Source organism: Mya arenaria, chromosome 7, assembly GCF_026914265.1.
Source record: "Mya arenaria isolate MELC-2E11 chromosome 7, ASM2691426v1".
Classification (NCBI taxonomy): Eukaryota; Metazoa; Mollusca; class Bivalvia; order Myida; family Myidae; genus Mya; species Mya arenaria.
Genome location: NC_069128.1, coordinates 5,799,883 through 5,814,437, shown reverse-complemented (window position 1 = coordinate 5,814,437; position 14,555 = coordinate 5,799,883). Strand labels below are relative to the sequence as shown.

The 14,555-nt window shown below is 35.7% G+C and overlaps 1 protein-coding gene across 1 annotated transcript; it reads right to left on the bottom strand.

The window, feature by feature from the left end:
* Positions 1–3,452: 3,452 nt before the first annotated feature.
* LOC128240523 (fibrinogen C domain-containing protein 1-A-like) lies at positions 3,453–13,640 on the bottom strand. Its single transcript, XM_052957182.1, has 9 exons — positions 13,338–13,640; positions 12,954–13,106; positions 11,725–11,895; positions 11,230–11,388; positions 9,442–9,615; positions 9,071–9,198; positions 8,156–8,252; positions 6,072–6,236; positions 3,453–5,782 (listed from the first exon to the last, which is right to left on the bottom strand). Exons 2-9 carry the CDS (start codon positions 12,970–12,972, stop codon positions 5,526–5,528), a joined length of 1,170 nt encoding a protein of 389 aa, XP_052813142.1. The 5' UTR covers positions 12,973–13,106; positions 13,338–13,640; the 3' UTR covers positions 3,453–5,525.
* Positions 13,641–14,555: the final 915 nt, after the last annotated feature.

The window sequence follows — 14,555 nt, the reverse complement described above, 5'->3', positions numbered from 1 at the left end:
GTTACCGCATATGAATGGTCAGCGATACAGTTTTAGGTTATTGTCTTTGTTACCGCCTATGAACGGTCAGCTTATTAGTTTTAGGTTATTGTCTTTGTTACCCCCTATGAACGGTCAGCTGTACAGTTATAGGGTATTGTCTTTGTCACCGCCTATGAACGGTCAGCGATTCAGTTTTAAGTTAATGTCTTTGTAACCGCCTATGAACGGTCAGCTATTCAGTTTTAGGTTATTGTCTTTGTTACCGCCTATGAATGGTCAGCGATAATGTTTTAGGTTATTGCCTTTGTCACCGCCTATGCACGTTCAGCGATTTAGTTTTAAGTTACTGTCTTTGTAACCGCCTACGAACGGTCAGCTATTCAGTTTAGGTTATTGTCTTTGTTACCGCCTATGAACGGTCAGCTATTTAGTTTAAGGTTATTGTCTTTGTCACCGCCTATGAACGGCCAGCTATTCAGTTTAAGGCTATTGTGTTTGTTACCGCATATGAATGGTCAACGATACAGTTTTAGGTTATTGTCTTTGTCACCGCCTATGAACGGTCAACGATTCAGTTTTATGTTACTGTCTTTGTAACCGCCTATGAACGGTCAGCTATTCAGTTTTAGGTTATTGTCTTTGTTACCGCCTATGAACGGCCAGCTATTCAGTTTAAGGTTATTGTCTTTGTTACCGCCTATGAACGGTCAGCTATACAGTTTTAGGTAATTGTCTTTGTTACCGCCTATGAACGGTCAGCTGTACAATTTTCGGTTATTTTCTTTGTAACCGCCTATGAACGGTCAGCGATACAGTTTTAGGTTATAGTCTTTGTTACCGCCTATGAACGGTGAGCCATTCAGTTTTAAGGTTATTGTCTTTGTTACCGCCTATGAACGGTTAGCTATTCAGTTTAAGGTTATTGTCTTTGTTACCGCCTATGAACGGTCAGCTATTCAGTTTTAGGTTATTGTCTTTGTTACCGCCTATGAACGGTCATCTGTACAGTTTTAGGTTATTGTCTTTGTTACCGCCTATGAACGGTCAGCTAATTAGTTTTAGGTTATTGTCTTTGTTATCGCCTATGAACGGTCAGCTAATTAGTTTTAGTTTGTTGTCTTTGTTACCGCCTATGAACGGTCAGATGTACAGTTATAGGTTATTGTCTTTGTCACCGCCTATGAACGGTCAGCGATATTCATACATGTTTAGGTTTATATCTTTGTTACCGCCTACGAACGGTCAGCGATATTCATACATGTTTAGGTTTATGTCCTTGTTACCGCCTATGAACGGTCAGCGATATCCATACATGTTTAGGTTTATGTCTTTGTTTCCGCCTACGAACGGTCAGCGATATTCATACATGTTTAGGTTTATGTCTTTGTTACCGCCTACGAACGGTCAGCGATATTAATACATGTTTAGGTTTATGTCTTTGTTACCGCCTACGAACGGTCAGCGATATTCATACATGTTTAGGTTTATGTCTTTTTTACCGCCTTCGAACGGTCAGCGATGCAATTGTAGGCTAAATGTCTTGGCTACAGCATATGAACGGTCTGCAGTACAGTTTTAGGTAATGGGGCTTGAATACCGCAAATGAATAGTCAGCCATACAGTTTTAGTTAAACTGTCTTTGTTACCGCCTATGAACGGTCAGCTATACAGTTTTAGGTTATTGTCTTTTTTACCGCCTATGAACGGTCAGCGATATTCATACATATTTAGGATTATGTCTTTGTTACCGCCTGTGAACGATCAGCCATATAGTTATAGTTAAACTGTTTTTGTTACCGCCTATGAACGATCAGCTATACAGTTTTAGGTTTACTGTCTTTGTTACCGCCTGTGAACGGTCAGCTATACAGTTTTAGGTTTACTGTCTTTGTTACCGCCTATGAACAGTCAGCGATATAGTATGACGAATGTCAAGGTAACAGCGTATGAACAGTCAGCGATACAGTATTAGTTTGAAAACGTATGTGTAAAACTACATGAACAAGCTCAGTAGCCAAAAGTTTAAACATAAACCCTGCTGAATGTCATAGGGTATATATGAATGTCTTGGTTACAGCCTCTGAACATGCAGCAGTACAGTCTAAGTTTAATAATATATGTTACCACTGATAAACGGTCAGCAATATTTGTTTATGTTACTCAGGTTATTTCACATTTTTCGGAACAATCTGTATGTATATTTTTTGGCGAGTACACAGCTGGGAAAACCGTGTTTGACAAGTCATTTTGAACAATACAATGTTAAATAACTAACGTTTATATCAGATTTTTACAACGTTTTGAGTTTTGTTTGCAAACAAACGTGAATTGGTCATAGTTATAAAAAAGGTTTTCGGTTTTAATCATAGGTTGTACACTTGACGTTTGAATCATATATGTTTCCCGGTACGTTTTATGATTAAGGAGCCCTTGTGTGTTGATTTTAGTCCATGCCAAAGACTGCCCGCTGTATATTGTTCTCAATCCGTTCAGCCCTTCCGTTTTGAGTTCAGTTCCTGCTTAAGACTGCTCGCTTGATGACTTAATGTAAGCAAAAGGGCTGTCGTCAATACAGTTGCATTGGTACGTGTTGTTTGTGCTTACACAAATGCTATGTTCATCGCACTCATTCTGAAGACAAAAGTCCTTTAACGAACTTATTTGCATGTTGTTGCTTATGTTATATTTCAAACGAATATAGGTGGAATCGCCGCACTTGTAACTTTAAACACTTCTGAACTGATCATATTATACAGAAGATAAAAGTGCTTACTGTGCTCTGTGATAACCAAAGAAAATCATGTTTACTGTAATAACTAAAGATATGAGTGTTTACTGTGATTTACAAACATATGTGTTTTTACCAAAGCCAATGTGTTTACTGTGATAATTAACTATACGAATGTTTACTGTTATAGCCAACGGTACAAGTGCTTACTATGATAACCAAAGAAAGGAGTCTTAATTGTGATTATGCACAATACAGGTGGTTACTGTTGTAACCAAAAATACCAATGTTTACTGTGTCAAAATAGTTTACACCAGTCTATCTAGCGAAGTACATCCACAACAATTAAACATGGACAAACAGTTAAGTTTAAGAAAACTTTTAGAAGGCAGTGAAAGAAAGGGAGGCAACTTGTGAGAGCTGTTTTGATATTGTACCACATGCAGTCGAGAACTCGGCGAAAGGTATCTGCATAAATTTTTCAGGATCCGGCAAAGGGTCAGAATCCGGCAAACGCATATCAACCTGAGTCTGTCAGTATTCGGCAAAGGGTCAGAATCCGGCAAACGCACATAAACCTGAGTCTGTTAGGATCCGGCAAAGGGTCAGAATCCGGCAAACGCATATCAACCTGAGTCTGTCAGTATCCGGCAAATGGTCAGGATCCGGCAAACGCATATCAACTTGAATCTGTCAGTATCCGGCAAAGGGTATGTCAGATAACCACCAAACATTTGTTTTCATACATTTAATATATATCAAAAGCAAAGCATGAACAGCAAAAGCGACAACATTCTAAGAGGCATTTGAACCCTAAAACGTTTTGAGTGACATTGCACAAGAAGACTTTTTGAACCTTTAAATATTCAAAGTGACCTTAAACAATGAGGCACTTAAAACATTCAATGTGACATTAAAAGATGCACATGAAGCCTTAAAGCATTTAAAGTGACATTATTTAATGAGGTAGTTAGAACTTTTATACATTCAAAATGACATTTAAAAACTTAAGTGGCATTATATAATGAGGCAGTTAGAACTTTTAAACATTCAAAATGACATTTAACAACATCAGTGTCATTATAGAATGAGGCAGTTAGAACTTTTAAACATTCAAAATGACATTTAACAACTTAAGTGGCATTATATAATGAGGCACTTAGATCTATTAAATCATTCATAGTTCACATTAAATGCAGAGTTACTTAAAACCTCGTTGCTTTGATCCATAGAAATGAAGAAAGATACTCGGTACTTTAATGGATGTATGAGCATTCCTCAACTTTATAGAGAACATAAAGACTTAGAATTCTATATTAAGGTCGATTTTATTTGAAATGAAAAGCAGTTTTTTCAATAACTTTCAGAAACAAAACACCCAATGTGACAGAAAACATTTCATCTTAGTTTAATATAACGTATATCCAAACAGATCAAATATTAGGAAAATAACTATTCACATTATGATATAATAATAATAATAATAATAATAATAATAATAATAATAATAATAATAATAATAATAATAATAATAATAATAATAAATATCAATTAATATTAACAATAATAATAATAACAATAATAACAATAATTAACAATTTGATAATAAAAATAATAATGTGTATGCTTCCAGGTTCGATAAAGGGACCCTCTCATAACTAGGTACAAGATTGTATCCAGTAACTATATTCATATAATAAATGATGTCACCATTATTACATATTTACACCTCTACTTCCATTTCTCAATTGAAGTGACTTGCACCAATTGCGAATATTTTGCGATAAACGTTGGATATATTCGGATTGCGAATCATCGTCTTTATCTTGCTATTGTTTGTAAAGTGCCAGAAGGCCACGAAAAACTTGTGTTAGAAAGTGTTAATTGATGAAATGATAAATACATAATGTCATAAGCGTTTCAATTTTGGCGTATAAGAAAGGATTTTTGAAGTACTCTATATTTTCCGCGTTATTGTGACGTTATATGGTAATCTGTTTCCGCTTACGGTCGAGTCGGTCTATTTACAAAAAAGATAAAATAAATACTGTCAGGTTTTCTTAAATAAAATGAAGCATTTTTTCAACAGTTCTTGAAAGAAATAACGAAATAATGTATTTTATTTAAGCAATGAATTGCGTGATAGATGTCATCATCGTACTCCACACATAAAACCAACCCAACTGCGTTCATACCATAAATAATGACATCAATCCGGCAATACATAAATAGCGTAATAAATATCGAAACCGAGTGACGTTACGTACTCAATAGCGCTGTAAATTGGCAAATAAATATTAATGCTGTAACTAGAACCTTACTTCGTGGCCATATAATACGATAATTATAAAACTCCTTTACTATTTCGTATTAAATGACTACTAAAGTGAGATCGTCAATATCCTAGACAATTTGATATTAAACTGATAAGTCAGGAATATTCTGCCGATGAATTGTATTAAATGATAACTAAAACAAGTCTACCAAAATAATAAAAAAACGATGCAAATTTTCTCCACCTCGAGATATTGGGCAAAATAATTCAAATAATTTACCCGCGTGTTGCCTTTTGCTGTCTATGAAAGAGTTATGTAAATGATTTGAACTAATCACTAACTTCACAAAACACGAACATGTTTGAGTTAGAAATCAAATTGCACATTCCATAGCGTTAGGAAAAGGCGGGTATGTTTACCTTAAATGCTTAAAATAGTTGATTGTGTTTAAAACATAGCATCAAGTTCATGATTCCGCAACACTATTTAAATGAACTAACAAACAATTATTAAATGTATTAAAATACTGCGGTTGAATCTTAATTACTCAATCGTAGCATCATAGCTGACGTCTTCAACGTTGTGTATCTTTGGAAGGAATAGTAATAAAACCCGCCACTATTGTACTGTGCATTCAGGTTACTGTACGTGCAGTAATTGTACCACCAGCCTCCTCCATAGTTTCGGGCACAGTTGCCAGACAACCACTTGTCCACGTCCCTATCGTATGTTGAAAACGGTTGATGGTTGAAATCCCTATCATCACCGATGTCGGAGAGAAGATAGGAACCGGACACTGTAAATATACCGGGTTACCCCAATTGATATCAGTATCATATAAAAACTAGAAAGGGGTTTGAAGTTAATTAACAATATGATGATTATATAAATAACTAAACCTATTACAAATAGATATTTAAAGGTTTATAAGTTTGCACTATAAACGTTCAACTGTATTCAAAAATATTAAGTATTATGGAGGTGGGATACTAGATGCATGTATGAGACGAATTAATGGGCATATCATTATTAAAATCGTATCCAGACGTATTTGATCTGTCTACCACGTCCTCGTAGCAACATACTTCCTGCTGAGTTGATCCTCCTGTCAACATTGAAGTTGTATTGGTCTGGTGGAGAAATATAAAACCCCGAGTACTCGTCAAATCCAGTAGTTCCTTTTGGTAAACTCACGTCCATACGTAAGGTCATGTTAGCCCGGCTTGTAACGGAGTGAAGAAGACCAAGACCTGTACAAATAGATACATTTAGGTTACACTAATGATATTAAGGCATGTACACACTAAACATATTAAGGTTATAAAAAAAATAATATTGAGGTTTGTACACACTAATTATATAATTATGTAAAGGTATGTACATACTAATGATAAAGAGGTAAAAATACATTAATGAAATTGAGGCAAGTTACACTGATATTATGAGGTATTTTACACACTTATGAAATTGAAGTATGTTCACACTCAGATATTTAGGCATGAACACACTTATGATATTGAGATATGTACAGACTCATTATATTGAGGTATGTATGCACAATTGCGATTGCGGTATGTACGTACTAATGACATTGAGGTAGGTTAACACTAGTGATATTAAGGTACGTGCACACTAATGTTTTTGAAGTAATTAAACATCATTGATATTAAAATGAATTACACTGAAAACATTGAGGTTAGTACACACATATGATATTAATGTATGTACACACTTATGATATTGAGGTATGTACACACTTATGATATTGAGGTATGTACACACTTATGATATTGATATATGTACACACTAATGATACTGAGGTATGCGACTTCTAACGTTATTATACGGTTGGCCGGTGCTTGCTCGGCATTTCTGCAACAACCGGCAAGTACATTAACGCATGTGCTTTGCAAAGTGCAGTTAAAAGAAAATTGCCGCCATTTTAGCTTTTATTAATTCGTTGTTAGAAAGAATTAGAGCGTTATCACGGATAAGCTGTTTTTCACCCTCAAAGTTCATGTTTCAAAATATTGATTTGTTTCATATCGGAATAAAACGTAATAACGATTACCACCATGTATAGTGATGGTCGAAGCATATCCGAATATTGTCAACTATGGTAATGGTCAGTTGGTTTTCATAACTAAGCGGCTAGCATTAAAGCCGCTTGTACACGTGTTTTCGTAATTCTAGGTTGTATAGGGGGTTATTTTTATACAGCAAAAATTATTTTTTTTGTATTATGTCAAGCAGCAAGGAAGGGGGCGATGCAAGTGGAAAGGGCAAGTCTCCGGGGGACCAAGCAATTGTGGGGGTTCTCTGATACATGTAGGTTGGCCAGTTTAAAGTGCAGACGAAAACGTCCACTGAAAAAATGTAACATGTTGCTAACGTTTAAACGAATCGTATATAGCAAGTGTCTCAATTATTTCATTAGTTTTGTTTTAGTTAAAGCAAACATGTCGATGTAAACGTCGCCTTACTGACGAAAACTTTCGTATTCGGTGCTACTTGCTGTACGGTTTTGAAAGGATAGCGTGACCGACGACGGAATTCACGACAGAAAATGGGAAAGACATTTCTTTAGACTGCAGGCCTTATACTCAAGTTCCGAAAGCAATGTACAGATCCATCGAAATATAAACCGTAAGGTAATTTATATATACAGTACATTTTTATACAACCATTTGAATAAAATATGACATCATGGCCGGAAATAACACATACACGTTTTTAAGATGTTTGTGATTGGTTGCTGATCACAAGTATGTGATGATCTCCCTCGAACCCTCAGGCCCTCAGGGAATTATGAACATTTTCGGTAGTTCATCGTAAACTGGCAAGCTTCGGCTTATCGCTCTAACTTTAATCTTGTTTGAAGCAACATTTTCTATACTCTTATATACAAATAAACAAACAACGTAAAACTGAACTCTCGATTTAGGTATATTTGCACATTATCACGCAAGATAACATATAATTAGATATATAAACGCACATTTCAAAATACTTGTGTGAAAGTAAACACATTTAACTTCCGTCAAGCTGTTGGGATGCTTAAGAATTTGTCGCCTTTTTTGATATGCAGAAGTGTAGTTTATTTAAAACGAAGACCAGCACTAAATTTGCCTTTATCTATGGAGAAGGTTCCGATATCGTAAGAACTTACCCATCCAAAATTCACCATCCAGTGAGCCAAAACCCTGCTCGTACTCCACAAATCTCCTGTTGAAGTCAACAGACCCATCCAAGCGTCTTTGAAACACCTATAGAAAATAGTCAATGTTTAAAATCTATTGAATTACATTTGGTAAATATACGAGAAATTCCGGACATTGTATTGGCTATAAAATCCAGCAAGACTGTATTGAAGTGGTCACGAAATACATTGATCCACATGACTCATTTCCTGGGGTTAGTTGACATTTAAAACACTGTTCACCTATGTAAGGCTGAATCAAAATTGACAGGTCGTTGTGGGAACATTTCCTACACATATATTCTAATAATCATTTTAAATAATATTTACACTTCATAATGGGTGAAATACAGTATATAGCTTAATCTCTCCATATATAAGTGTCAAATATATTTCATATTTTCAGGGAAAAATCCCCGTGTACATTCAACGTAATTACTAGTTAATATATATGTATATAATTTCTGAAAGAGTATGATTATTTTTTGCTAGGCATGGGCTTTAAACATTACCATTCATACCGTTTATGTGTCAAACAGCTTGATTTTGCAAAGTTCGAGTGCATTACACAATATTAGCTTTTTTTTCTATTTATGCCTCAAATACCTTTAACAACAGTATTCCTTAACAGTTATGTTATATTCCACAACATCGTTTCTTACTATGTATGGGTTGCAATTTTTAAACAACTTTAATATTTACTTTGATTGAGTCGAATACCTTAAAAAGGCATAAGTATGTACAAATGTTTGCCAAATGCCATAAACAAGAGAAACGCTTTTCATGTATCTTTTGAATAGATTAAACAGCAATAATCATTACTATGTATTGGTCATTCAATTTATCAGATTATCGCAGCATTTATATAAACACCATCATACTAACCGTCCACCCACCACCATCTGTATCCATATCGCAGTAAACATCCACTTCCGTGTCCGTGTTCCAGAGCGTGATTCTGTACACACCCGAACCACGTGACAAGCCCAGTTTTAACACATCGCTGCAGTCATCTGGTGAGTACATGATTCCAAAAGTGTCTTCATTAAATTATGTACTGCGATAATGCCGCAAATAAGAACATAAGATCGAGTCTTGGCATATATATTTCAAAGCACATGTTTTGCATTGAAATTAATATATACATTTCATTAATTGCAAAAAGCTTTGGTATCAAAATCGTTGAAGATTACAATGAAATGAAACTAAAATGAAATAACTCACGAGTTACATTTGTATTAACCAATGATACTTACATTTGATACAAGGCCGCCAGTTGCATGGTTTTGTTAAAATGTCTTGTCCCAGGCACACTCTCCCTCCATTAAGTGGACTTGGATTGGAACATGACCGGTTTCGGGTCACCACGCCGTCACCACAGAACACGGAACAGTTGCTCCATGTCGACCACAAAGCCCATTGACCATCCACTGGTGGTTATAACATAATATTGCATTTTACAAGAAAATATTTCTGCCATTATTTGGACGGATGGTGGAGCATGCTCGGGAGCTTTTGTATACTGCTTTACCGCAAAAGACATGGCAGGTGCTAGGTGTTGCTCATAGAACCCATTAGTCATCAACAGAGAACATTAAAGTTATGTTAGTTTGAAAGGACAATCATAAAATAGCGTCACCTAATGTATAATTATATTTTGATGTTGACTTGTGTCCTTTTTAATTTAATGTATGTATGTGCATGTGTGCGGGCCTGCGTGCGTTCTTGCGTGCGTTCGTGTTTGCATATGTATTAAATGGGAAAGTGTTAAAAAAAGGTTATATCGTATTTAATCTACAATTTCATTCGTCGATATTTATATTATAACCTTCTATAACTTTATTTGCTAGCCATTAGTTTTCCCGGAGTCCACTCTTTAAAGTGTCTTTATACACATCATAATTTACATTGAATCTAGTATTAACTATTTATCTTTTTAAACCCAGAATTTTTTTTAATAATAGTTAATCTTTACACTAGTCATTCGTTTGTAGTAATTACCATTTAGATATGGCGTAAAAATGTTCGTCAGAGAAGAAATCTAAAACTACCGACATATTCCGATTCAGGCAATAAAAATACTTAATTGTCAAAACTGAACATGAAATAAACATTTCAGCATTTATATATTCATTTCAGCCCTTCCTTTCAATTTCCATCTAAAATAATGCTTTTATGATTTGATAGTCTTGGTAAATACATATCTCATTCGGGAGACATTGGCAAGATTTTTGTGTGACATTCCTGATCACGCATACCCAAGAGAATCCAACTAATACCATTTTCAATCGAGAAACAATGTCATGGCAGCAATGCATTCTTTTCTGTCTACATAATACATACAACAACTGTTTAAATGTACACGGGGGTGGGGGGTGGGTAACTTTTAAGATACAGAGCAAACATACACGCAGAGAACGGGAATTTAGATTAACAGAAACGACCTTGTCCAGTAGCACAGAGAACCAGGGACGGACCTTAACTCTAACAGTAACGAACTCGTACAGTAACACAGATGAATAGGGACGGACCTTAACTCTAACTGTAACGACCTCGTCCAGTTATACGCTCGACGCGGGCGGCCCTTAACTTAAACGGTAACGATGTCGTCCAGTAACACAGAGGACACGGGTCAGACCTTAACTTTAACGGTAAAGACTTTGTCCAGTAATACAGATGACACAGGGCAAACGATCCCGACCAGTTACACAGACGATCCGGGGCGTTACTTAACTGTTACGGTAACTATCCCGTCCTATTACACAGTCGAACCGACACGGACCATAACTGTAACAATTGCGATCTCATCCGGTGTTACGGGGTCGGTTCTTATCGGTGTTTTTTCTCTTTATCATATTTATCAGAGAACCAATGTCTGTGTGCGTAAACTTCATTTCATATTCCTGTAGACCTTTTTGCTTTAACTTTACTATCTGTAGCCTTTTACTTTATTTAGTTCCATATGAAATATATATTCATTTAAATAATTATTTCATTGCCGATAATATTTACAGACAAGATGCAATATAAACAGTAAAGGCTACCTGGACATTCCAATGACGTTAGGCATGTCTGACTCTCAGTTATATTTTCTTGGCAAGTAGCGGTGAGAGAAGCTGGAGTATGGCATGTTCTGTTTCTCGTCATTGTTCCATTGTTACATGTTCGGGAACATCGGGACCATGGTGACCATTCACTCAAATCTTAGAACGAAAAATATATCAAGTGTGCCGTTTGACTTCTTCCTTTTTAAGTTGTTTTTTAGAATACGTTTAGAAATACTTGTAGTTTACTGTAATTAACCTTTTTTTCTTCTTAAAGTTCACTTAAAACTTCGTGTCCATTTCAGATTATTAGCTACATGTTTGAACTGATACTCATATGATCTGCTATACACAGCTGTTAAGTTTCTTTGTACGCTCACAAATAACATGAAGAGCCTTCACAGACACAAACAGAGAGTGTTTTGTAATATACTGTATTGAAGTAGTTACGGTTGAGAGAATATGTATCTTATGAATTTATCGCAACGTACTTACATGAACAAAACTCGTGAATGACGCATTCCTCTGTTTCTGTATCATCACCATTGCAAATGCCATCAGTAAAAGTGGGAGGAACATAACATGACCTGTGTCTACTTCTTCTGCCCTTGTCACATGACTTAGAACAGTCGGACCATGCAGACCAGTCACTCCAGGTAATGTGAACTGGATAGAGGAATATAACTATATTAAAAGGCGGTTGTGCAACGCCGATAAAGTAACTAACTCTTCTGTCCCTGTTACATAACTGAGAACATTCGGACCTTGCAGACAAGTCATTCTAGGAAATGTGAATTAGAAAGAGAAATAAAACAGTATTTAAGGCGGCTGAGATACGCAAGTGCTTGGACTAGTTGTTAGTTATATGGCTTGTCTTTGTGAGTCATTTGAAAGTTTGTAGGCGCATGGTTGGTGGCAGCAGCGTTTTAATCTTATGAGCGGTCTAGGACATGCAATAACACGTATTTGCACATAATTAAAAAAGGTTACACAATTAGAGAAGTACGATTTAAATTCTGGCTATATTTTTAAAAGAAGCTGTCCTTGGTATTTGTCGTCAACGCTGTAAAATGTTTGGTATTCATCGGTATATTGATAAACAAGTTGTGCGCTATTGAGGTATTTTTTGTCTTAAAACAACGATTTCCTCGATTACTTTGATATAGCTCGTTCAGTATATAAAAATCGTATAAAGATGGCGGCTGATGTATTTTTGATCGGTGCTATTTTAGAAATGCAGATCTACCAACATGACTTTTGATCGTAATAGTGTTAGGTTGAGCTGATACAGGTCGGTAAAACATTGAGGGCCATAAATAAGTTCTAATTGTAGCATGTAGCACTTGGCGTAAAAAATCCTACACACGCATAATAAATATTATAGGGTGTTATAACATTTCAATCATTAGCTCCAGAAAAATGTGTTTGTGTCGTTTTCTCCATTCATTGATTTATTCACATGATACGAACATTGCATACTGTTTTATGCATATCGTATATAAAATAACGTTATGGCATGTAAATTCACTTTATTTAGGAAAGGAACACACTGCACAGAACATTTATCGTTTCACTGCTTATCAAACACATTGGCTGACATTTTTGAGCCTCTTCTGCTTCCTTATGGACATAAAAACAGTTATTATAGGTAATTATTGTCAGAAAATGTTATAGCTTTAAACACGCCTGAGTTAATATCCTCACGTTAGCTACAAGATACTTACGCCCCCTGATGGTGACCATTATACCGTCTTCTATTGTAGATCTCTGCTCATCAATGATGCCAACAACTTCATTTGCTCTGCCTATTAGCTCTTCAACTTTTTTTCTAGCTGAACCGTTTCGTTTTTGACATGTACCCGTGTTGCATAGACGTTCTGAAATGTATTTGTTTTAAAGAATATGTGTTGAAGAATATCTGTTTTATCAGCGATATATTCAAGGGCATGTGAATGTAAAGCAAACATGTTTTTTTTTGTTTCCATGTTTTTCCCTTAAAGTGCATGACCATATCAGTCTTAACTTCAGAATTGTTAAGTCATTGTTAATGCTCAAGTATGTAAAATATATCGTAGAGCGCAATACCCACCCACTAATGTTTCGCTTACCTTTTCCAAAGAAGCTGATATATTATCAGTGCTGTTTCTTATATGGTCACTGACAGTGTTGACTAATGTGTCAACAGTTTTTGAAGCGTTCGAAAGAAACGCTGACAATGTGTCGTTGACCACATAATTTACATCGATTAATTCCTTTTTATGTTTTTCAAAGGAATGTTTATACATTGTGAGCGTGTTTTTGATGTCGTTTAGTTCTGGTTCTGTATGTAGTTTGGCTTCAGTATTCCCGGTCCTTGAACTGCCACTGTCAGCGTCCCCTGTATCGTTATCGAACGAGGTTACAAGTGATTCAAGATTGGAAACCCTCTTAGTTAATGTGCCAAAATCTCCTTCAAGTGCGTCCAATCTCTGAAACGAGAACAATACCCCGTGGAATACAGGTATTGCACTGTACGATAACTCTAACTGATTTTGTAGCAAAGCCGAAGTGCAAACAGAGAGGAGTCGTTTATTACGACACCATACTTAAATATGTTACAAAATCATACGATCTAATTAAGCATGTGATCATGTCAACAATCTAATTATATTATCTTTACCAACCGTCATTATATAGTAAAGTGAAGCAAGCGTCTTTGGTCAATATTACAAGTGAGTAAATCTACATAATGACCTCAACAGAAATATATGACGAAACTGTATATCTTACATCTTACGCCATTATGTAGGACTACCAAACTAGCGTCCTCGGCCAATATCAAGTGAAAGGTCAGAAAATCGACAAAGTGTCCTCATTGGAAGTATAGGGTGGTACTTTATACCTTACACCATTATGTAGGACTACCAAACTAGCGTCCTCGGTCAATATCACGTGAAAGGTCAGAAAATCGACAAAGTGTCCTCATTGGAAGTATAGGGTGGTACTTTATACCTTATACCATTATGTAGGACTACTAAACTAACGTTCTCTGTCAATATCACGTAACTAGTCATTAAACTTCATATTGACCTCAACAGAAATATAGGATGATACGATATACGTTACGCCATTATGTACGACTATTAAACTATCGTTCTCGGGCTATACTAGGTGACAGGTCAGTAAAACTATATATTTACCTCAATAGAAGTTTAGAATGAAACTTTGTACCTTACGCATTTATCTAGTACTATCAAACTATCGTCCTATTTCAACATCACGTGACAGGTCAGCTTAACGACATGGTGACCTGGACAGAGGTATATAAATGAACAATATCTTTGTAC